This window comes from Naegleria lovaniensis, assembly GCF_003324165.1.
Source record: "Naegleria lovaniensis strain ATCC 30569 chromosome Unknown tig038, whole genome shotgun sequence".
NCBI lineage: Eukaryota > Heterolobosea > Eutetramitea > Acrasida > Naegleriidae > Naegleria > Naegleria lovaniensis.
Window position 1 is genome coordinate 375,592 of NW_025407860.1, and position 26,634 is coordinate 402,225.

Genomic DNA, 26,634 nt, shown 5'->3' on the forward strand with positions numbered 1-26,634 from the left:
CAACTGTAATTTTACGTAACCAAAGCCAATTAGGAACTGCCAGTGTGGAATCATTGAACCTAAATGTCAGACCACAAAAACCAAATTGCAAAACATGTTAAGGAAATCAAATTGTAATTTATTACATCCAATTGCTATAAGCTGCTTGATAAGCATCTACTACATTATCTTCTTCAATATCTTCAGCCTTTTTACCTGTAGGATTTTGGCCAATGGAGGAAGCTGAACTCGTAGTGTCATTTGATTTTTCGTTCATCTTATCAAATAAATCATTCATTGCAGATTGCAAATCATCAACTCCAGCAATTCCATGATCATAGACGACAAACTTGGAGCTTTGTTGCTTCTTCTTTCTTCTGTAATAGCAAATACCAGCAATGATTACAAGAAGTACAATTGGTAGAACGATAAGAGCAAAACCACCTCCTCCAGCTATTGCAGCAATCATTGTCCAGTCAAGAGTCTTCTTAGTTGCTAATGAGAAGGCAGATACGCACTTGTCATTCATACAAGTCACACCCATGTCTGACAAATCGGATTCAATGGTTACAGATGGCTTGGTTGTCACATCCTCACAAGTGACACTGCTTCCAAAGGACAAGGTAAAGTTTTCTGCAAACTTGGAAATAAATTCAGTATATGTGATTGGTAAATTAAATCTTGACTTGCAAATTTGAGAATTCTTAAGGGATGGATTAATGACATTGAGTGAAGCCCAAGCTTTCCAAGTGGAAGTGTCTTGTTTGGACCACAAAGATGGATCCAAAGATGAAAAATCGTGATCAATACTCATGTCCAATAACTGTGTAATGTCATATGGATAAGGGCAATCGATGAGCTGGCTCTGAGTAATAGCATTGAATCTCATTTCTGTGATGAATTTTCTGGTTCCATTTCGTACTCCAAGGCTGCTAGAGAAATAAACGCCATTAGAACCAGTGACAACCATTTCCATAATATTGGCATTGGATACTTCTGGTTTGGCCACTGAGAATTGCATGAATACATGTTTGTTAATGAGTGAGAATTTTCTGTCAGAAGCAATTAAACTTTGAATTGTATCCGTTCCTTTTCCAGCACATTTCTCTTTGGTTGCATTGTTCACAAATCCAAGTGTAATCTTGACACTAATTTCGCCAGTCGTCTCAGAAATGACAGGAGTAAATTTGGGGATAACAACTGCAATTTCTTCCTTTCCAGTCTTTGGATCTACAAATGTCGTTGGAGTTGTTTCATTTCCTTCCTCATCGGTACCATAAGTCAATATTGAGGGTAAGAAGACTAGAACACCTTGAGCACCCATTTCTTCCTCTCGTAATGGAACAGTTTCCACTTCAGGTGTTGTGGTTGGTGGGTTTGTAGTATTTGTGGTAGGATCAACAGGAGGAGTGACAATAGTGGGTTCAATGTCTTGATAAATAACAATACATTGGATTTCCTTCTTTGTGTATTCTTCTCCTCCATCAATGGACACTCTTACATGAACGGGAATGAAAGATGTAATCTCGGAAATCTTGAATGGGGCAATGATTTTTTCATCAGAAATATAGTTTCCAGAAACCATCTTGTTCTTGGCAACTCCATTCACATTAAACTCGTAAAGAACTGTAATCTTGGAGGTATTAAAGAATGTACCTGAGATCTCCAGAGTATTCTTGGCAATACGTTTGACATATTTCAATCTATTGTCATAGAACGTAAGGTTCAATGTTGTAGGAATGTCAATAATGTTCGTAGAGTTATTGGTGCTTTGTAATTGAATGTTAAATGTTAAATCAACCTTCTTTGATCTACTGTGAATTAATTCTGACTCCATTTCATTGTTGCCAAATGTGATACAATAGGAATATCCTGACATACAAGATTCTGTAAGTGTGAAGGAGAATGATTTTTCATTGACAACAGCAGTGACAAGAGAGCGACGTGGAATGTGATCAGTGTTGATACCAATCGTTGTTCCGCTGAATGGCAGTCTAGTCTTTGATAAACCTAACACGCTTGGAGTAATAGAGTTCATGTTTGTCAATGGTAACATTTGTGACATTGAATAAATATCTGACACAATCTCGTCGTTGTAGATCATAATGACCAGGCTTCTGTTACTATTAATCATGAATAATTTAGAACCAATATGGGCAAGCTGAACATCATCGCCAAGTTGAGCGAATAGACCGAATTGAGTCGGGAATGATCTAGCAAGCGCAAATTCTTCATGAGAAACTGGATTCTTGAGGTAAATTGATGTTTCGGTATTGTGTATGGCAGCAATAACAAGAATCTCTTGATCCTTTCCATTATGATGAGCAGCAAACAGGGAAGTAATAAATCTTGTTTGTGCTGTTAGTGTGGGTACAGGAATGGTAGAGATAGTCTTGGTATCCACTTCGTAGCTGATGAAAGTCGTGGAGCTATTGCTTCTAAAGTATGCCTTCACAAGTACATGAGTAGAGTTTGCAATATTCAATAGAGAAATATCGTTCACATCACTTCCAGTTGCATCAAAGATAAACTGACTCGATGGTGGTGCAAAATTTAAGGAATCGTATTCTGTACATGTGGTTGCTGAGGAAGAATCAATAACGTTGATCAGTAGACTCATTCTTTCATTGGAGTATGTGATTGCAAATAATCCACCCTTATCAACGAATAATCTATCAATTCTGTTCACACAGGAGATGGTAGTGGTGGAAATAGCAAATCTAGACACCGTTGACAAGGATCTTTTCTTGACCTCTTCGCGTGGAGATATTTTGACAAGGAGTGGATGTTGGTCTTCGATATTGAGTACACACAAATAATTTCCATCAACAAAAATAGGTTCAGTTATAGAGAGAGGAGATGGTAAATTCAAATAAGAGATGTCTTCTGTGTGCACAACGACTTGTTTTGAGCACGAGAGGTCTGTTATCAATTGTACAATAGTATCCTTGCTGAAAAGAATCGATTCCACTAAATCATAGGTACAGTTATTGTTTGACAATTCAAGATATTCACAATCGCTACCAGTAAATCCTGGAATACATTCGCATTTGTTAGCACCTTCATCTTCTTTGTGAGCACATGTACCACGAGAAGTGCATGCTTCCATTCCATATTTGCCGTTACATACGGGCTCTGAGCAATTATCGCCAGTAAATAGAGCACTACATTCACAAACGTCAGAGCTGACACAAATACCATGGCCAGAACAGTTGTTTCTACCATGACAATACCAAGCAAGTTCAACAGTACATTCATCTCCACCCCAGCCAGCCTCACAAGTACAATTATTGGGGGCAAAGCATGAGCCTTTGCCTGAACAAACACTCGAGTTAGTACTTTCAATTCCAAAGCATACATAGGGGATACAAGTGTTAGGACCATTACAGTAACCTTTTCTTTCACAAACGTGTTCTGTATCATTCGCAAGCACGCCATTACAGGTAAATATTGAGCAATTAATACCACCATAACCATTAAGGCATTCACATTTGTCATAGGAAATACATGTTCCGTTATGACGGTTGCAAACATAAGGATCATCAGCACGATAGCCATAACAAATTGGAATTTCGCAATTGGAACCAGAATAGCCTTCATGACATTCACAATTATCTCTTCTTGTGCAATTTCCGTGAGATGAACAAACTGAATTGTTGTTCGAAAGTACTCCATAACAAATTGGAATTTCACATTCATCACCAGTATATCCTTCATTACAGACACAATTATCTGCAGAAACACAAGTACCATTCTTGTTGCTGCAAACACTCGAATTGTCAGCTCTATATCCATAACAAATTGGAATTTCACAGTTAGATCCAGAATAATTCTCTTTGCAATCACACCGGTTATGCAATGAACAGTTGCCGTGAGAGGAACAAACAGAGTCATTATTAGAAAGTACTCCATAACAAATTGGAATTTCACATTCATCACCAGTATATCCGTCATTACAGACACAATTATCGGAAGAAATACAAGTACCATTCATATTGCTGCAAACACTTGAATTGTCAGCTCTTAATCCATAACAAATTGGAATTTCACAGAATTGGCCAACATAATTTTCCTCACACTCGCAAATATCATACTCGGTACAGAGACCATGGGAAGAGCATGATGATCTGTCATTACTGGCCGTGCCATTGCAGGTATAATTGATACACAAATCCTTGTCGATACAATAACCAATTCTGCCACAAACACTGGTTTCATTTTCAGGTATTCCATGACAGGTAGCGATTGTGCAATTTTCACCAATGTATCCTTCTCTGCATTTACAAACATCTGGAGCAATACAATCGCCACGATCATTACAAACGCTGGAACTGTCTGCTCTGAAACTGAAGCATATTGGGATATCGCAGTTGGATCCCACATAACCAAAGATGCATTCACAATTGTCTCGTCTTGTACAATTACCGTGAGAGGAACAAACAGTGTCATTGTTCGAGAGTACTCCATAACAAATTGGAATTTCACATTCATCACCAGTATATCCTTCATTACAGACACAATTATCGGCAGAAATACAAGTACCATTCTTGTTGCTACAAACACTCGAATTGTCAGCTCTGAATCCATAACAAATTGGAATTTCACAGAATTGGCCAACATAATTTTCCTCACACTCACAAACATCATACTCGGTACAGAGACCATGGGAAGAGCATGATGATCTGTCATTACTGGCAGTTCCATTGCAAGTGTAGTTGATACATAAATCCTTGTCGATACAATAACCAATTCTGCCACAAACGCTGGTTTCATTGGCAGCAATTCCATGACAAATTGGAATGGAACAATTTTCTCCAGTATATCCTTCTCTACAGTTACAAACATCTGGTGTTGTACAATGACCACGATCATTACAAACGCTTGTGGTGTCATTGGCAGCAAATCCAAAACATATTGGAATTTCGCAATTAGATCCTATATAACCCGAGCTGCATTCACAAGTATTTCGTTTGGTACAATTACCGTGAGATGAACAAACTGAATTGTTGTTCGAAAGTACTCCATAACAAATTGGAATTTCACATTCATCACCAGTATATCCTTCATTACAGACACAATTATCGGCAGAAATACAAGTACCATTCATATTGCTGCAAACACTGGAATTATCAGCTCTGAGCCCGTAACACAGTGGAGTCTCACAGAACTGATCAACATAATTTTCCTCACACTCGCAAATATCATACTCGGTACAGAGACCATGTGAAGAGCATGATGATCTGTCATTACTGGCCGTGCCATTGCAGGTATAATTGATACACAAATCCTTGTCGATACAATAACCAATTCTGCCACAAACACTGGTTTCATTGGCAGCAACTCCGTGACATATTGGAATGGAACAATTTTCTCCAGTATAACCTTCTCTACAGTTACAAATATCGGGAGCAATGCAATCACCACGATCATTACAAACGTTTGAGGTGTCATTGGCAGCAAATCTAAAGCATATTGGAATTTCACAATTTGAGCCCACATAGATTGGAAGGCATTCACAATTGTTTCGTCTTGTACAATTACCGTGAGATGAACAAACAGAGTCATTGTTCGAGAGTACTCCATAACAAATTGGAATTTCACATTCATCACCAGTATATCCTTCATTACAGACACAATTATCGGCAGAAATACAAGTACCATTCTTGTTGCTACAAACACTCGAATTGTCAGCTCTGAATCCATAACAAATTGGAATTTCACAGAATTGTCCAGCGTAATTTTCATCGCATTCACAAATGTCATAACCGATGCAAATACCATGTGAAGAGCATGATGATATGTCATTGCTGGCAGTTCCATTGCACGTGTAGTTGATACATAAATCCTTGTCGATACAATAACCAATTCTGCCACAAACACTGGTTTCATTGGCAGCAATTCCATGACAAATTGGAATGGAACAATTTTCGCCAGTATATCCTTCTCTACAGTTACAAATATCTGGTGCGGTGCAGTTTCCACGATCATTGCAAACATTTGTGGTGTCATTGGCAGCAAGTCCAAAACATATTGGGATTTCACACATGGTGCCCGTGTACGATGAGGTGCATTCACAACGATCAGCGGCAGTACAGTTTCCGTGTGACGAGCAAACAGAGGCATTGTTAAATAAAATTCCAAAGCATATTGCAGCTTCGCAATTGTGCCCAGAGTAGCCCTCATAGCACTCGCAGTGGTCAACGCCAACACATGTACCGTATCCACTGCAAGATGACGGATGACCAGCATGGTAGCCAAAACAAATTGGAATTTCACAGTTATTGCCAGTGTACGATGACGAACAGTTACAAGTGTTGTGTCTAACGCAATTTCCGTGAGATGAACAAACTGAATTGTTGTTCGAAAGTACTCCATAACAAATTGGAATTTCACATTCATCACCAGTATATCCTTCATTACAGACACAATTATCTGCAGAAACACAAGTACCATTCTTGTTGCTGCAAGCACTCGAATTATCAGCTCTGAATCCATAACAAATTGGAATTTCACAGAATTGCCCAGTGTAATTTTCAACACACTCACATCTGTCATAGCCAACACAAATTCCCTTTGCTGAGCAAGATGAGCTGTCATTACTAAAAGTGCCATTGCAAGTGTAGTTGATACACAAATCCGTATCAAAGCAATAACCAATTCTGCCACAAACACTGGTTTCATTGGCAGCAATTCCATGACAAATTGGAATGGAACAATTTGCACCAATATAACCTTCTCTACAGTTACAAACATCTGGTGCGCTGCAGTTACCTCGGTTGTTACAAACATTTGTGGTGTCATTGGCAGCAAATCCAAAACATATTGGAATTTCGCAGGTGGATCCTGTGTGGGTGGAGTTACATTGGCAATGGTCTGCTTTTGTACAATTACCGTTGGAAGAGCAAACACGAGAGTCATTGGCATAATGATTGTAGCAAATCGGAATTTCACATTGAGTACCAACATATCCAGGTTTGCAGCTGCATGTATCAACCCCAATACAGTCACCTTCTCCACTACAAACTGTGGATGTGTTTTGGGTAAATCCGAAACATACCAATAACTCACAATTACGTCCAGTGTGGCCATATGTGCAATTACAAGTATCAACTTGCACACATGAGCCAAAGCTAGAGCAGGTGGTGTTAAGTGTTGATGAAACATTGAAACATTTTGGATATTGGCAATTGTAACCATCATGTACGCTGTCACAGCTACAATTTCCGCTGAATAAACACTTGCCATGACCGCTGCAAACACGTCGATCATTTGCTCGTAAACCATTACAAACAGTGAGATATTCGTCGCTCTTACTTATACCACAGCTGATTTCTAATTGAGCAATGCTACCCAAAAACAACTTGTCTGCATCTAAAGGATTATATCCAATAACGTTCAAAGTATTGAGAGTGACATCTTCAACTCTCCAGTTTTCTGTTGCTTCTGGGAAGTATCCAAATCTAACACCTTCAACAAAGAAACTTAAACCGTATGTGGAACTCTTTGAAAATGCAACCGTGTAGGACGTGTTGGTTTGGAAGAATAATTGTGAGAAAGGTACTTCAATAAAGTATGTCTTATTCGAAGCTGGATTTCCCACAACATTGGTTGAAAAAGTAAATCCAGCGTCAATGTGATCAAGAGACCAATCAGCTCCACTTGCAAATGATATGAGCGTTTGTGTTCTTGCAAGTGAAGAATAAAATTGTAGTTTCAGAATTACGGTAAAGTTGTTTGAAAGGATAATGTCAAAAGGCTGATAGACGGGTACTTTGAAAATTGAGTCTAGAACCGTTAGTGTGAGATTTGTATTTCTATCAATAACTAGACTATTGTTGTTATCAAGATTAAAGTTATGTGCAACAAAAACTATATCATTTCCTTCGCTTCCAATTATATAAAGAGTCTCTGCTGTTTCATCATTAGTGACATGTTGAGGCTCTGAGAAACTGTAATTCTTTTCAGCAACTGGAGGCATAATCAAATTACAATCCTTTCCAATGAAACCGTTTGTGCATGTACATATATTCACACTTGTACAGTTTCCTTGATTACGTCCATGACATGAATTAGTTTCGTTTGCTAAAATTCCAAAACAGCTTGGAATTTCACAAGTAGATCCAAACCATCCTGATGAACATCTACATGTATCAGTGTCTGAACAAATTCCATGTCCACTGCAGGACCTTGAATCGTTTTTGGGAATTCCATAACAGATTGGATATTCACAATTGGGTCCAGTATATCCTTGTCTGCAGTTACAACTATTGACATAGTAACAGCTTCCGCGTCCACTGCAAACATTGGGAGATCTAGAAGCAACTCCAAAGCACATTGGTTGAGAGCAGTCTAAACCTGTCCAATTGGTGTAACAATTACATGTTGTACTTCCCAAACCAGTAATGACACAAGTACCTTTTCCACTGCAAACTGAAGAGTTGGTGGATTTGATATCAAAACAGTAATGATCTTGACAGAATTGATTCTTGAAATTGTCGTAACATGTACAGTTATTGAATTCATTACATAGACCTTGACCACTACATTGGTTAGCCTTGTATGTATATCCAATGTTGTTACAAACTGGTCCTTCATTAAAATATCTCGTTTGTATATCTCCTGAATTCAAGACTCCTACATCAAATTTCATTCCAGTAATTAATCCATAAAAATAATTACTGCTAGTGATTGGATTAAAACCAATTGCTGATGGAATAAAAACGTCGTCCAATAACAATCTCCAACTATCGAACTCATCCAAAAGTATCATATCAGAAAAATTATCATTAACACATACAGAAAGTCCATAGCCTTCAGATGATTTGGAAATTGTTATCATGTACCACTTATTAAAGGTTAAATAAGGCGTTACAGTCGTGGTAGAAAATTGTGAAATAATGGTAAGCCTATATTTAGATCCCTGTTCATGGGCCACTAATTGCCAGTAACTTGGAGACCCCACATATAAAATTTGTTGAGATGAGGAATTAAATTTTTGATACTTTTTGATCCAAAATGATACTGTAAAGTCGTTGTACAAGTATTTGAATGTGGAATTTGTTAAAAATTCGATCGAAGAGCTGTATCCATTGAATCTAATTGAATTGTTTTCAGAAGTTAAACCTCCCTCAAGGGAACAGTTATGACAATACAATATATCTTGTGTGAGAGCAGAAGGTACAGTCACAGTGTTGTCATTAATAGTGGCTTGATCAAAGTTAAAAACTTGTGAAACAAAATGTGCATCACAGTTTTTACCAATCCATCCTTTTGAACATTCACAATTGTCCCAATATATACATTTACCATGTCCAGAACATGTTTGAGTATTTTGTGAAGGTACTCCAAAACATGACACATATTTAGAATATTCAAGTAGTACCTGTTTGTCAGACATTACATCTGTAAATATTGACAATAAAGACAAATCTCCTGACATAATAACACGAGTCAAAGGATCACCACCAATGAATGAAGTTTTAACTCTAGTAGAATCAATAGTACGCGTTGCAGAGGTGGTCTTATGAATTGAAAGACCGTTCACATAAATCTTCACTCCATTGGTTTTACTTTTAGATAAAACAATGCTAACCAATTTTCCAAATGTGACTGTGTTTGGTGCAGTTTCAATTGTACGATTACTTCCATCTAAATAAAATTCAGTATATCTTATTGTACCGTTTGTGGTGACATAGAGAATGAAATTAGAAACAATAAGAGGTTGGTCCACCATAGAGTCATTATTGAGAGAAATCATAATGGTAAATGTAAAGTCTGTGGAGGCAACACTGAAAGGATCACCATATTTTGTGCTGGAAAGTCTACTCATGTTGTTGAAATGTAATTGCATGTCAACAGTCGTTTCAACATTGTAAGCAACCAAGTTATAATCACCAGCAGCAGAAGAATATAAAAAACCTCCTCCGGTGTATGGTTTTGGATATTCACCATGTTGATTTGCAAAATCGAAAAGAATAGTATAACCTTTTGGTATTGCTGCCGTTGTTGTAACAGTGGTCGTGTCAGCTTCATCACAGAATGGAGCACAAGAGGCTGTGGGTGTTGAGTTTGTCGCAGTAAAGTATGCTTGTGCATTGTCAGTTACACAAGGTTTGTCAGGATCAGTACAAGAAGTTTTTGTTGCTTCTGTTTGACACATCTTTCCAATAAAACCAGGTTTACATTCACACTTGTCTGGTGATGAGCAAACTCCGTTACCGCTACAAACATTCGTAGTGTCATTTGCTGGAACTGTAAAGCAAATTGGTGTATCACATTCTTCACCTGAGTATCTTGAATTGCACACACACTTGTTACTTCCATAACAAATGCCTTGACCCATACATGCCGATTTGTCGGTCATTGGAATATCAAAACAACGGAACAGTGGTCTAGAGGCAACATCTGAAATGACATCTATTGCTGGTTTTGATGTGTTTGTCAACTTGACAAATACAAGTTTGTCTAATTTACCATTAAAATAGAAAGAGATACCATCCATGAAGTAAAATCCAATATAACTTTCTCTATTCTTATTTGGATTAGACGATACAAACTCTGGTACGTTGTTGAATGTAGCTTTCAACTCTCCATTAATGAATATGTTAGTTTCAAATGATTTTATAATAGCAATAGAATACCACATGAAGGCATAGGGAATGGCATCTTCAACAATCATTCGATAGGGTTCAACTCCAGTTGTTTCTCCTTCAACCACAAGTTTTAAGCCATCCAAATAGATTCTCCAGTTGGCACCTTCTCCTACAGATAAAATAGGAGCAGTGTTGTTTACAGAATAGGTCATTATGTCAAAGGAAACATAAAAATCATCTGTTAATACAGAAAGAGGACAATCTGAATCTTCACTTGTTTTGAACATTATTTGTGTTCCCTCTTTGAATTCAATTGAACCGTCATTACTCACTGAAGCATTTTCAATATGTAAATCTATAGAAAATGATAGATCAGGAATTGTCTTTTCTGTAATAAATGTCGTACTTGGATTTGTAAAGTTACCATTACTGCTATTATCAGAACTAGAGGTTGCATTGTTTGTCATGTTATTATTTGAAATTCCACCTGTGCTTGTTCCGTTATTGGAATCATTAGAGTTACTTGTCATATTATCATTGGTGTAATTATTGGATGTTGGAGTGTAAAAATTGAAAAACATGTCATTGAATTTCAAGCCAATGAAGAAAGTATTTGCACGATCACGTAGAATTCTGTTCTGAGTCACTTGTAAGTCAAACAAGTAAGCGTTATCAACTTGACAATTCGATCCAGAAAATCCATCGTAGCACTTGCAAAAATTAGGATTTGTACAATTGCCATTACCTGAACACACGTTAGGATCTTCAGCTTTCAATGAAAAACATATTGGGAACTCGCACGAATTTCCATAAAAACCTTCTTGACAAGTGCTAACATTAAATACTACAGATGGTCCTGAACTTGCACCAGTTAATCTGTTTGATAATGCACCTGGACCACAATTATAAATATTGTCACCTGTAGGGTTTTCACATGGGTCAGGAGTTGTCAAGTTCCTACCTGCTAACTGTGCGCTAGGATCATCGAGAGTACAATTTTCCTTACCGGCACACGCAGTCGAGCTTTGATCAATTGAACAATTTGAGCCAATGAAACCTGTTTTACATAAACACTTGTTTGGAGAATCACAATCACCATGCCCAGAACAAACAAAAGAGATATTACTTGCAGAAAAACCAAAGCACATTGGAACAGAACAATCATTGCCTGTGTAATTGGAATTACATTGGCAAACATCACTGCCCAAACATATACCTTGTCGATTACAAACGCCAGGATCATTGAGGGAAACTCCAAAACATTGGAAAGCTTTTGTTATGTTTTGAGTTAGATTTGTTGCCCCAGATCCATCATACTCAGAAATAACCAACTCATCCATCTCAGCTTCAAGATTAAACTTCAATCCATTTACAAAGTCGAAACCAATATAGGAGTCAGTATTTTGAGAATCCATGGTAGTTTGGAAATTGTCGCTAAATGTATCGTTAAATACAATGTTATTGTTTACAAGTAACATTGTTCCTTCAGTGGTTGATTTTGTCAATACGATGGAATACCATTCTCCTGTTAAATCAATAGCGAATGGAATTTTGGTAACTTTTTTCTCTGTATCTGTTGTTTTTCCTTCAATTACGAGCGTTGTATCTTCTAAATAAATTTTCAAAAACATTCCAGTTGTGAGAGAAAGTATTGGGTTTTTCATGGTAAAGTTACGGAATTTGATCTTGAACGATAAAAACATATTGTTGCTGAATATAGCGAGAGAAGAGGAATTGACAGTTTTTGGAATTACAATTTCTGTTGCTCCAGGGCCAAACACTAACGAATTGGTTGTTGAATTTCTGGTTAAATTGCTCACAGTAGTAGAGACAATACCAGAAAGATCTTCAACGCCATCAGTTCCAATGCTCATTGCAAACCTAATGTTGAACGCACCTGCTACTCTTTTGATTGTAGATTTGGTTAAAGCAGCTTGTTGGAGGTATTGCAGGTCGACATGACAATTTGTTCCAGTGAATGTAGAGTTATAACAAACACAAAAATCTTTCATGGTACAATTACCATTTCCAGAGCAAACTTTTGGATCTTCTGACTTGACTCCAAAACAAATTGGTAAATCACAACGTTCTCCATAATATCCCTCCTGACAGGTACTGATATTGAAAACAACAGAAGGTGTTTGAGAAGGCCCAGTACCGCACGCAAATCTATTTTCAGGTGCAGAACAATCCAATGGTGGGGGAGAAAATGTGGAATTACGTTGAGCAAGGAAGTTATCAGGATCGTTGGCTGTACAGTTTCCTTCTGGATCAGCACAAGTAGTTGAAGATGTATCTGTTTGACATTGCGTTCCAATGAAGCCTGGTACACATGAACATTCGTTTGGTCCTGTACAGTTTCCGTGACCTGAACAGACTCTAGAGTTTCCAACTTCAATACCGAAACAAATTGGAGCATTACAAGAAGTGCCAGTGTAATTTGAATTACATATGCAAACGTTGTTGCCCAAACAAATACCATTTCCATTATTGCACACTTCTGGAGCAGTCATAGATACTCCAAAGCATGAAAATCCTGCAGTTATATACTCCATAATTTGGGAGACACTCTTGCCGTTCACTCTTCCAATATAAATTTCATCAATGAAACCATTAAAGTTTGCTTTTTCACCATTAGCACTCAATTCAGCAGGAATAAAACCAATATATCCATCACCGTTCATTTGTGGATTTGTTGCCTTAAATTGATATGTGAAAGGAGAGTCATAAACTTCATTTCCATTTACAATAATTTTAGTAGCAGTTTGAGAAAGATATAAAATTATTGAGTATCTTTGATTAGTCACTTCAATAACATTCGGGGCTTGAATACTAATTGGATGTGATGATTCTTCCGTCATTCCTTCTAAAACAAGGTTCTTTTGAGATAAATAAATCTTTACCCAAAGACCATTTCTGAAGTGTAAAATTGGATTAGTATCATTCATTTCGGTGACGTGAATAGAGAAGGATATAAAAATGTCTTGAGTAAGGGTGTACAGTGGAGAGATCAACCCATCTGTGTGAAGTGTAATTTCGGTACCATATGGCATAAATTCATATCTTCCATCAGTAACAACGGGTGATGATATAATAATTGGAATGGATCCGTTTCCTAAATCAGTGCATGTTATATCTTGTGCAATGCTGAGCAAGTGCCGAGATGATAAACCTGCCACAGATTCTACACTGCTTGCTTTGGTCGACAATCTGAAACCATAATCTTGGTTTTGAGAGGAGAGAGATCCAGCCATTTCTAACAGTTGGGACAAATAAAGTGTATCCACAGAACAATCTTTGCCAGAGTATCTGGAGTTGTTGAAGCAAACACAATAATCTTTCATAGTACAGTTACCATTTCCTGAGCAGACTGTTGGGTCTTCTGACTTAATTCCAAAACAAATTGGTAGTGAGCAATTGTCACCATAATATCCATCTTGACATGTGCTAATGTTGAAAACAACAGAAGGAGTTGATGTTTGAGGACCAATTCCACCACAAGCATATCGATTCTCTGGTCTTGAACAATCAGGTGTGCTTGATGTGAATGTTTCATTTCTGAATGTTTCAAAGAAGGAAGTGGCATTGTTTGAAGTGCAGTTTCCTTCAGGATCATCACATGTGGTTGAAGATGTGTCTGTTTGACATTGACTTCCTGTGAATCCAGGTGCGCAGGTGCATTCATTTGGAGCTGTGCAGTTACCATGTCCCGAACAAACATTTGATTGTCCATCTGAAACTCCAAAACATATTGGAACACTGCAATCACTTCCTGTGTAATTTGAATTACATTTACACACATCATTGCCCAAACATATACCATTTCCGTGACATGCAGCGCGACTGGTCAAGTATTCTCCGAAACACGAGTAACCAGCCTTTGAAACAATCAGTGACAGAATTTGGCTTGGAGTTCTAGATTGAACATGACCAATATAAATTTCATCAATTAAGCCATTGAAGTTGCTTGCAGTATCGTTTCCGTTTGGTATAAAGCCAATATAACTGTCGCCATTTTGAGATGGGTTTGTTGATTTGAATTGGTGCGTGAGACTAGAGTTGAAAACTACGTCTCCGTTCACTGTTACTGTTGTACCATAGTCGGCCATGACTAACACAACCTTATACCATACATTAGGTATGTCTATGGTGTTGCTTAGGCGTATAACTACTGGGAATGGGGAGTCTTCGCTTCGTGTTTCCACAATGAGAGATTTCTCGGCCAAATAAATTTTACACCACATTCCATCATTAATTTGAAGGATTGGATTAAATTCTTTCAGTATGGCTGGTTTTATAGAGAAGGACACAAAAACGTCATCCGTAAGTGCGTACAAAGGAGTTGATTCTCGGGACGAGGAAATAATTATTTGAGTACCATTATCTGTAAACAATATGGAATCATTTTCGGGTGTTGTTGTTAATTTTGACACATAGATGGTGAGATTGCTGTTTCCTAAATCTTGTGTTTTGTTATCAATGACAAAGCTCAACGAAGATGAAAGTCTAAACGAAAATCCTGGTAGTGTTTTGTTGAGTTGTTCTTTCGTACGTTTTAGAAGTTCCAAGTAAGTCATGCTTACCGAACAGTCTATTCCAGTGAATGCTGAGTTTGAGCAGACACAAAAATCTTTCATAGTACAGTTACCATTGCCTGAGCAGACTGTTGGGTCTTCCGATTTTACACCAAAACAAATTGGTAATGAACAATTCACGCCATAATATCCATCATGACATGTGCTAATATTAAAAACAACAGAAGGTGTGGATGTTTGAGGACCAATTCCACCACAAGCATATCGATTTTCAGGTCTTGAACAATCAGGTGTGCTTGATGTGAATGTTTCATTTCTGAATGTTTCAAAGAAGGAAGTGGCATTGTTTGAAGTGCAGTTTCCTTCAGGATCATCACATGTGGTTGAAGATGTGTCTGTTTGACATTGACTGCCTGTGAATCCAGGTGCGCAGGTGCATTCATTTGGAGCTGTGCAATTGCCATGTCCTGAACAAACATTTGATTGTCCATCTGAAATTCCAAAGCAGATTGGAACATTACACGAGGCACCAGTGAAACTGGAATTGCATTTACACACATCACTGCCCATACACAATCCATTTCCATTACATGCGTGGGGACTTGTTAAGTATTCTCCGAAACATGAATGCCCGGCCTTACTTGAAACGACTTCGCTGATATTGCTAGTGTCTTTGCCCAAAATTTTGCCAATGTAAATTTCATCAATAAAACCACTAAAGTGCGATGAAGTTACGTTATCAATGGGCAAAAATCCAATATATCCATTACCATTGAAACTTGGATTTGGTGATTGAACTTGGTAAGCTAGCTGTGATGAGTATACAATGGTACCGTTCACTACAACTTGAGTTCTTTCGTCCGAAAGTATAAACAGAATAGAATACCATTCATTCACAAGCTCAATAATGTTGTTGATACGGATTACATAGGGATATGGCGATTCAGTCGACATGCCTTCAAATATTAAATCGCCTTCGACCAGATATAATTTGAACCACATGCCATCACGAACGTGTAATATTGGGCTAACTGGCTGTAGCTGTGTAGCCTTTATGGAGAGTGAAATGAAAATATCACGAGTCAACGAACGGAATGGGTTCGATTCATTAAGTGAAACGATGGTGATACGGGTAGCGTTGTCTCCGAATAAAATTTGGTTATCCACTAAAGTCAGATGCTGAATTCGCAAAAGTAAATTGTTGTCCGCTAGTTCTTGCAATATTTCGTCAGTTTTTAGGTAATTGGTTGCGGTAGCAACACGGAAAGATGTGTTTTGCATTGCTCTATCTTGTTGTAGCTTCAATTCGTTGATATAGGTCATGTTGTTAGCACAATTTCGTCCTGTAAACGTGGAGGAATAACAAATGCAATAATCTTTCATAGTACAGTTACCATTGCCCGAACAGACTGTTGGGTCTTCTGACTTGATTCCAAAACAAATTGGTAGTGAGCAATTGTCACCATAATATCCATCATGACATGTGCTAATATTAAAAACAACAGAAGGTGTGGATGTTTGAGGACCAATTCCACCACAAGCATATCGATTTTCAGGTCTTGAACAATCAGGTGAGCTGGAGTTGAATGTCTCATTTCTGAATGTTTCAAAGAATGAAGTGGCATTGTTTGAAGTGCAGTTTCCTTCAGGATCATCACATGTGGTTGAAGATGTGTCCGTTTGACATTGACTTCCTGTGAATCCAGGTGCGCAGGTGCATTCATTTGGAGCTGTGCAATTGCCATGTCCTGAACAAACATTTGTTTCTCCATCTGCAATTCCAAAGCAAATTGGAACATTACACGAGGCACCAGTGAAACTGGAATTGCATTTACACACATCATTGCCCATGCACACTCCGTGTCCACTACAAGCTGTAGCGCTTGTCAAGTATTCCCCGAAACAAGAAAGTCCTGTTTTTGACTGTACTTTGTCCGTTATGTTTGAGATAGGCTGACCTTCAATTGTACCCATAAAAATTTGGTCGATGAATCCATGGAAATGATATGAAGTCGTGTTATCAGTTGGCATAAAACCTATGTATCCATTGCCATTGAAATTTGGATTTGGAGATTGAACAGTGTAAATGAGCGGAGAGGTAAATACGATGTTACCGTTGACGATTACAGTTGTACCAACATCTGCCAGTACAAATATTATACTGTACCAATAATCAATATTTTCAATGGTGTTGTTAATCGTGATGTAATATGGCAAGGAAGTTTCCAAATCTCTTCCCTCAAATACCAATGATTTACCTTGCAAATACAACTTGAACCACATGCCATCGCGAACGTGAATGATAGGGCTGTGTTCAGAAAACTCCAGAACCTTGATCGAAAGGGATATAAAAACATCATGAGTCAAAGTTTGGAACGCGTTTACGGGGTTGGTGGAAATTATAGTAATTTCCGTACCACCTTCCCTGAACAAAATGCTTTCATCGACCAGTGTCAAATGCCTAATTAAAAGAATAACATTGCCGTATCCAAGTTCTTGAATGATATCTTCGTCAATATAAGACGAGTCTGTCGATACTCTGAATGAGCAATCACTAGAATTTTGTTTAAACGTTGCGGCCATTTCTTGAACTTGTTCCAAATATGTTCTGTTGCTCGAACAGTCTTTTCCAGTGAATGTAGAGTTATAACACACACAATAATCTTTCATAGTACAGTTACCGGTGCCTGAGCAGACTGTTGGGTCTTCTGACTTGATTCCAAAACAAATTGGTAGTGAGCAATTGTCACCATAATATCCATCTTGACAGGTACTGATATTAAAAACAACAGAAGGAGTTGATGTTTGAGGACCAATGCCACCACAAGCATATCTATTTTCAGGTCTTGAACAATCAGGTGTGCTTGATGTGAATGTCTCATTTCTGAATGTTTCAAAGAATGAAGTGGCATTGTTTGAAGTGCAGTTTCCTTCAGGATCATCACATGTGGTTGAAGATGTGTCTGTTTGACATTGTCTTCCTGTGAACCCAGGGGCGCAGGTGCATTCATTTGGAGCTGTGCAGTTACCATGTCCCGAACAAACATTTGATTGTCCATCTGCAATTCCAAAGCAAATTGGAACACTGCAATCACTTCCTGTGTAATTTGAATTACATTTACACACATCATTGCCCAAACATATACCATTTCCGTTGCATCCCAATGTACTTCTGAGATATACGCCATTGCAAGAGAATCCAGTTTTGTCTGCGATCAGTTCGTACACTTCCTCGAACGACATTCCATCAACTCTTCCAATATTAATCTCGTCAATGAAACCATTAAAGAATTCTTTTTCACCATTAGCACTCAATTCAGCAGGAATAAAACCAATATATCCATCACCGTTCATTTGTGGATTTGTTGCCTTAAATTGATATGCCAATGAAGAGTTAAATACAGTGGTGCCGTTCACAGCGATGCGAGTGCTAGATTCAGACAAGAAAAGTAGAACGGAATACCACTCGTTTGCAAGATCAATAACGCTCTGTGTCTGAATTTTAACTGGATATGGATACTCTTCAGTCATTCCTTCAACAATAATTTGCTTTTGATTCAAATATACCTTCATCCAAATACCATTTCGAAGAAACATGATGGGACTGAAATCTTTAAAATTAGAGACTCTGATTGAGAATGATACAAATACGTCTCTTACAAAACTAAATAGTGCTGTTTCCGAAGAAGCTGTTCGTAAAGTAATTTCAGTTCCTTCCTCTCCGAATGATAAGGTACCATTAACAACTGTTATTTGATCCACAATCATTTCAATTCCACCGTCGCCCAAGTCAGTGATGACCATGGACTGAGAGAGAGCAAGTAAACGTCTGGTAGCGAAAGATTGGGCAGCTTCCATAACATCTGCTTGTGTTGTTGTTCTAAAGCTGTAAGAAGGGAAGTCAGCAAGCATTTGTTGTTCTGTTGTCGCTAGGAACGCTAAATAGTTCAGGTCGTTTGCACAACTTTGCCCAGTGGTGCCATTTCGGCAAACACAAAAATCTTTCATGGTACAATTACCATTGCCTGAGCAGACTGTTGGGTCTTCCGATTTTACACCAAAACAAATTGGTAATGAACAATTCACGCCATAATATCCATCATGACATGTGCTAATATTAAAAACAACAGAAGGAGTTGATGTTTGAGGACCAATGCCACCACAAGCATATCTATTTTCAGGTCTTGAACAATCAGGTGTGCTTGATGTGAATGTCTCATTTCTGAATGTTTCAAAGAATGAAGTGGCATTGTTTGAAGTGCAGTTTCCTTCAGGATCATCACATGTGGTTGAAGATGTGTCTGTTTGACATTGACTGCCTGTGAATCCAGGTGCACAGGTGCATTCATTTGGAGCTGTGCAGTTACCATGTCCCGAACAAACATTTGATTGTCCATCTGCAATTCCAAAGCAAATTGGAACACTGCAATCACTTCCTGTGTAATTTGAATTACATTTACACACATCATTGCCCATACACACTCCATTTCCGTTACATGCATTTGGGCTTGTCAGATATTCAGTAAAGCAAGTAAATCCAGTTTTTCTATGTACTAGCGATGTTACTTCTTCTACGGACAATCTGTCTATTCTTCCAATATAAATTTCATCAATGAACCCGTTGAACGTGATGAGTGTTCCATGAGTATCCATGTTGGATCCAATATAACTCTCACCAGTTTCAACAGGATTTGGAGTTACGAATTGATAATTCAATGGAGACGAATATACAACATTGCCATTATAGACAACTTTGGTATTATCGTCAGACAGATAAAGAATCAAGGTATACCAAACATTTGTTACCTCAATAACATTTTCAATTCTGATTACTACTGGATTTGGCGAATCTAAGCTTCTACCTTGCACAACGATTGATCTATCTTCAAGATGCACATCGAGCCATAATCCGTTTCTAAAATGAATTATAGGATTGTAAGTTGTGAATGCTGTTGCCTTAAACGAGAGTGATACAAATACGTCGCGGGTAAATAGTCTCATTGGAGAAGTAAAACTATATGGAAGGTATACCTTTGTATATGCTTCTTTAAAAGCTAGTGATCCATTGATTTGATGCATATCATCAACAATAAACCTCACCATTTCGCTTTCCAAGTCACGTAATTGGTTGTCAGTAACTCGAGATACAGAAGTGACAAACCTAATACTCAGAGGTATCATTGACAATTGTTCTTCAGAAGTAAGTTTAGACAGAAAACGCAAATCGTTACCGCAATCTCTACCTGTGTAACTCGAGTTGACGCAAACACAAAAGTCTTTCATGGTACAATTACCATTACCATAACAAACTGTTGGATCTTCTGACTTGATTCCAAAACAAATTGGTAATGAACAATTGTCACCATAATATCCATCTTGACATGTGCTAATGTTGAAAACAACAGAAGGAGTTGATGTTTGAGGACCAATTCCACCACAAGCATATCGATTCTCTGCGCTTGAACAATCAGGTGTGCTTGATGTGAATGTTGCGTTATCCATGTTATTAAAGAACGACGTAGCGTTATTGGCTGTACAATTTCCTTCGGCACTATTGCATGTAGTTGTTAAAAGTTGAGTTTGGCACTGAGTTCCAACAAATCCAGGTGCACAAGAACAATAGTTTGGTGCTACACAGTCTCCACTACTAGAGCAAACTTGATCATCATTTGCGCCCAAACCAAAACAAACTGGCGAGCTACAGTCGGTGTTGGTGTAGTTAGCATTACACTCACAAATATCATTTCCTAAACATGAACCATGTCCATTACAAGCAGCTGTTTCCCTCAACGAAACTCCAAAACATTTGAATACTGCCTTACTGGTTGCGAGTGAGTGAATGTGGTCAAAAGTAGTACCAACATTAACCTTTCCAATCATGACTTCATCGATATATCCAAAGGAAGAAGGGAATGAAACAAAGCTGTTGCCGTTTTGAGACTCTTCAAGAGAAAAGTAGTCATCAAAGTATGCCAAATTATACTCAAAACGAGAATTCACATACAGACTTGTTCCATTGGAGCTGGATTTGATGATTAGAATATTGTACCAAATATTTGGAATTTCCAACAGCTTTGTGAGTTCAATGTTATCTGGAGTTGATTTTTCCCTAGTGATGCCAGACAAAAACAGAGATGTCTTCTTCATATAAAGTTTCCAATGAGCAATATTCTTGATAACAACAATTGGTTTTTCACTGTCATCATATTGTATGGGGAACAGTTTAAAAGAAATAAACCAGTCATTAAAAAGCATGCGTGGTAGAGCATGATATGTAGAATCATCAAGTCTGGCTAAACTGCTTGTAGCTCCACCAACTTGGTACAAGCTTGTGTTGTCGTTACTTCTTGCCAGAAAACCTAATATAAACTCTGTATCATTCCAAGAAGCTATTTCTTCGTCAATGATTGTCTTGTATGTTTTATCGATATGGCAATTGTCTCCTTCATAGTTCATGTGACATACACAAAAGTTCTTCATCGTGCAATTACCATGTCCACTACAGACAGTGGTATTTTCTGCTTTCACACCATAACACATGGGTTTGCAAATAGTACTATTAGGTTCTCCATAATAACCATCTTCACAAACGGTAACGTTGAACGAGACATTTGACGAGAGTATTTGGTCATTGAGTAAATTTTGGCATAGTGCCGATGGGCTGACAATGTCTCTACAATTTTGTGCAGTATTTTGATCGATATTTGAATCAATTGACACACAACCAGGAGTGGTCAAGTCTGTACATGGATCTGGAGGTGTAAAGTTGCTAGGAGTTGCGTTATTGCTAATAGTTCCGTTGTCGCTATACATGTACATTTGTGATCGATCCACTTCACATTGACTTCCCATAAAAGGTTCCATACAATCACAACGGTCAATTTCAGTACAATATCCATGTCCTGAACAAACTGAACTTCTATTGGATGCTGAAACATTGAAACAAAATGGAATTTCACACATAACACCCTCAGAATTGGCACATTTTTTGCAAACATCTTTTCCATGACAAACACCTCTCCCAGAGCATACAGAAACATGATCTGTGTTAGAAATATTAAAGCAGCTCCAAAGACTTGGATCATATCCTGGATTGAAGGTATTACTTGAAAGATTTGGTCTATACTGAACGTAAAAACTTTCAATAACGACGTTTTGATTGTCTCCACCGAGAGTACTTGGTCGTCTTTCACTCGTAATCAAATCTTCTGTTGCATTGTTGAACTCTCCAACAAGAGATCCATCAACAAAAACAGAAATACCGGTTGTTGAACTCTTTCGAATATGAATATCATAAACATGATTTGGAAGAACAAGAATAAAACTCATGACCAATCTCCTTTCAATAATAGCACCAGTGTTTGTTTCAAGAACTAAATCGTATCCTTCTTCACGTAAGTTCCAACCAGCAATGTTGTTTAGGCTTAGCAAAGATTGGTTCGAGTTAAAGCTACCAAAAGAAGCTCGAATATGAACAATAAAGTCATTGTAAAGTAAGGAAAATGGAGAGGCATCTCCTCCAAGAGTAGCACTAAGAGCACCAGCATCACTTGTGATCAAGTTTGTTAAAATAAAACCAGAGTCTCCAGCTTCTCTCGCAGTACCAGATTCCATGAAATTGAAGTTATTGAAAATAAATCTCTGTTCAAAAGAGCTTCCAAATCTTGACAATAGATCATTAATTACAGAGGTTTGTATGGCACAATTAGAACCTGAAAATCCAGTAGAACATGTGCAATTATCAAATGCAGAACATGTACCATTTGAACTACAGACGTTGGGGGCAGTATTTAAAATTCTAAAGCAAGTAGTAAACTCGCACTCATTACCAAAATAACCATCTGCACAGTTACACATATCGGAATTGGAACACAATCCACGACCATTGCATACATGAGGATTCACTTTTCCAAAACAACCTGTATCACCAAAGAAAACTTGGTTCATTTGATAATCCATATATGGAGTAAAAGACACTCTAAAATTATCAATCATACCATGCAAGTAACTGCTATTGGTTACTACATCAAAACCAATGGATGAAGCAGCTTTTTCATTCTCTCCTGATGATGGAATGCTTTCAATAAAGGATGAATTTGCAAAAACAACAGTCATATTTACAGAGAGCTGTAACCCGGTTGTTGATGTTTTGTTCACTGTAACGAGAAAATATTCAGAAGTACTCGCTCTGAAAGAACTTGTTAATAGACCACCAGGATAATTCATCTTAAGAAGGTTATCATTATCAATAAAGAGCTCCCATCTGGTCTCGTCGTCAATCGAAACAATTGTTTGTCTAATATCCATAGCAGTCAGTTTTAACCAGAGTGTAAGAGTAAAATCATTGTCCAGTGATGTCAAATAAGAGTATCCTTCAAACAGAGAAAAAGTTGTTCCATCAAAAACAAGACATTCTCCTCCATCAGGTAAAAAGCTTGGTTGGATCTTGGCATTTTGGAAAAATGATGTGAAATTCTGATTATTGTCAACAAAGTAAATTCTGTCAAAGATGGGATCATAAACCAAGTTATCAAAGTTGTATGATGTTCCAGTGGATGGAAGCGGAGACATTTTTCTCAAATTCTTTAAATAAAAATCTGATCTAACAAAATCAAAAGTACAAATACTAATACTTTGAAGAAAATCTCCAACTGATTGACATGGTAATGAAGATCCGGTTGAGGTTGATGGTATCGTACCTTTGTAGGTATAGCCACTAGTACCTGAGGATGAATCATATTCCTGTGAACATTGTCCTTGTAAATTTAGAACGCAAGTTGGTTGAGGACCAGTTGTGTTTGTTGTAATGGTTTCGTTACATTCAATACCTTCAAAATTTGCGTTACATGTACAAACATCAGTGTTTGTACAATTTCCATTGCCACTGCAAACATTTGTACTATTGCCTGAAATGCCAAAACAAATATAAATTGGTGTCTCACAAAATGTTCCAGTAAACGGCGAGAAACAATGGCACTCATCCATTCCAATGCACTTTCCGTGAGAAGAACAAAAATCATCTGCATAAATTTGATCTTTGAGTGAACATGTAAACTCCTTTGTCATATCATCATAGGATGCGGTAGGGGCTGTATCATCGTTTTTCCAAATGATCAACCTATCCAAAAAGCTGTTCAAGTAATTTGATCCTCCACCATTGAGTGATGGTTTGTTTCCCAATGTTATATATTCAAAGGAATCATCCGATAATAAACCAACGTTTGGATCAGTGTACTTTTCAAAGTTGTTAACTCTTAAAAAATCATAAACAACGGTCTGGTTATTAATCAGAATTTTCAGACCATCTCTTGCGCTTTTGATGATGAAAATTTCGTAGAAGCCATCATTTGTAGGAGTGATTATTGTTGTGTTGAAAGATATTTTTTGTGGAATTGATTGAGAAGAGGAGCGTTCCCATCCTTCAAAAACAAAATATCCCTTGTTTGACATGGCCAGCCTCCACTTGGCTCCACTATTTAAATTCAAAATTTCTTGGAAAATTTCATCATAAACACGCTCAAACACGGGAGAACTGATACGAATGAAAAGATGAAAATTATTTCTCAACTTTCTGAAAGGGGAATCATCTTGATGATTGTATAAATCAATGTAATTTGAAATTCCGTCAAGTTGAACAAGACCAAAATCTCTATTGAATCTTGATTCGAGCATTGTTGTTCCTTCTATTGTAATATTAAAGTGACCTCTCAACTCTTCGACTTTAAGATCTGTGGAAATATACTTCTCATGAAATCTCCATTTTAGTGTGAAAGTCTGATTCACGTAAGAAACGCTTTTCAAGAAAGAACAATCGGGTCCATAATGATTTTGGTCGCACTCACATGTGTCGAGCGAAGTACAAACACCAAGTCCCGAACAAACAAACGATTCATTATCTGCCCTAATTCCAAAACATGAAGCAGCACAATCGTCTCCCATGAATCTACTGTCCTTGCATTGACACTTTGTTCCACTAATACAATCACCATAATTGCACAATGATTCATTTGTTGAGTACTGAACGTCTAAACAACCATATCCCTTGTATCTAAGTACTGAAATTTCATTATCAGAGAGAGTTCTATGGAAAATGTGCATCTCGTCAAGTTTACCTTCAAAGAATGCAGATCCTGAGTTTGCATTATACCCTATGGCACTATTTCCTTCGACGTTTTGTGGGTTATTCAAGTCTGAAGTGAGTGTTGGCTCGTCAATACATGTAAAGTATGTAGTATTAGGGAGAGATCTTCCAATAATCACTTTGAGACCTGCACTGTTTGATTTTGAAATGATCAAATGCTTATAACCAGCATCATTCATCAATGCGGTTGGAATTGAACAAGAGAGGTCAGAATGAACTTCACTTTTGAACGAAGCCATTGAAGATGGATTCAATGAAAATGACCAACAAGAGACTGTACTGTTAATTGAAAATATTGTTTGTTGTGAGGTTATGGTGGAATCCAATTTGATCCAAATGCTTATGGTAAAATCATTGGACATGTATGCAAGAGGGCTTTTGTTGAGATTAATACCACCAATACCAGAGAATGAAAGCGCATTGCCCCGCATTTTGTCAACAGTCTCTAAAGTTACACCATTGCCAAGCAATAGCATATAATCTTGATTGAAACTATCAACAACAAATCTATATGACCCTACTTGTTTTGTTTCGTTCAGGGTAAAGTACATTTGAAAATCTTCATTGAAAGACCAAGAACTCGTTGCGCCGCTTGAAGGAGTTGAACACAGAGGGTTGGTTATGACATCGTTGGGTGATGTACACGAAGAAGAGGTTCCAGAATCAGATTGTGAATTACCTAATGCTGCTGTTTGTGAGAGTGAAGACGAGGTTGTACATTGTCCACTAGCATCTGTAATGCAACTACTTGTAGATGGAGCATTAGGATCATATAATTGTTCACAAGCCAATCCTTTATAGCCAACATCGCATCTACAGCCAAGTGGCTCTATGCATTGACCATGTCCGCTGCAAACACTAGCTTCTCCACTTGCAATTCCATTGCATGTAAATTGTTCACAATTCGTGCCGTTATAATCAGGATCGCACATACATACGCCAGCGTCTGTACACCATCCATGTCCTGAACAAACCAAATTGTCTGTTGAGAGCCTTCCGTTACATATTGGTAACGAATGGACATTGCTTACTAGAAAACTTGTGCTTGATACTACTAACAACAAGCAACAACAATAGAATAACAGTGTCATACACATGGAACGGTAATAAGGCTTGCTATTATTGTATTGTTGTCGTGTTGATGAGATGGATTTGGGCAATGATGAGGTCATTTGCCAACCATCGGATTGAGGAGAATGCTGATGAATCTGCGCATCAATGTACAAATTCACCATCTTCTTGATTTATATGATGTGGTTGTTGTTATATATACGCAACTAAATGTTGTTGTCGTTGGATAAGGGTAAGGTAGCAGCAGTAGCACAAGTGTTATTGATTGGTTGATTGTGGGAATCCCACTCAAGCTGATGATTTTTCTTTGTGTGTG

The 26,634-nt window shown here is 37.7% G+C and overlaps 1 protein-coding gene across 1 annotated transcript; it reads right to left on the reverse strand.

The window, feature by feature from the left end:
* Positions 1 to 121: 121 nt before the first annotated feature.
* C9374_009411 (uncharacterized protein) lies at positions 122 to 26,482 on the reverse strand (the record flags this gene model as incomplete). Its single annotated transcript, XM_044699596.1, has 2 exons — positions 122 to 11,490; positions 11,533 to 26,482. 2 exons carry the CDS (start codon positions 26,480 to 26,482, stop codon positions 122 to 124), a joined length of 26,319 nt encoding a protein of 8,772 aa, XP_044544762.1.
* Positions 26,483 to 26,634: the final 152 nt, after the last annotated feature.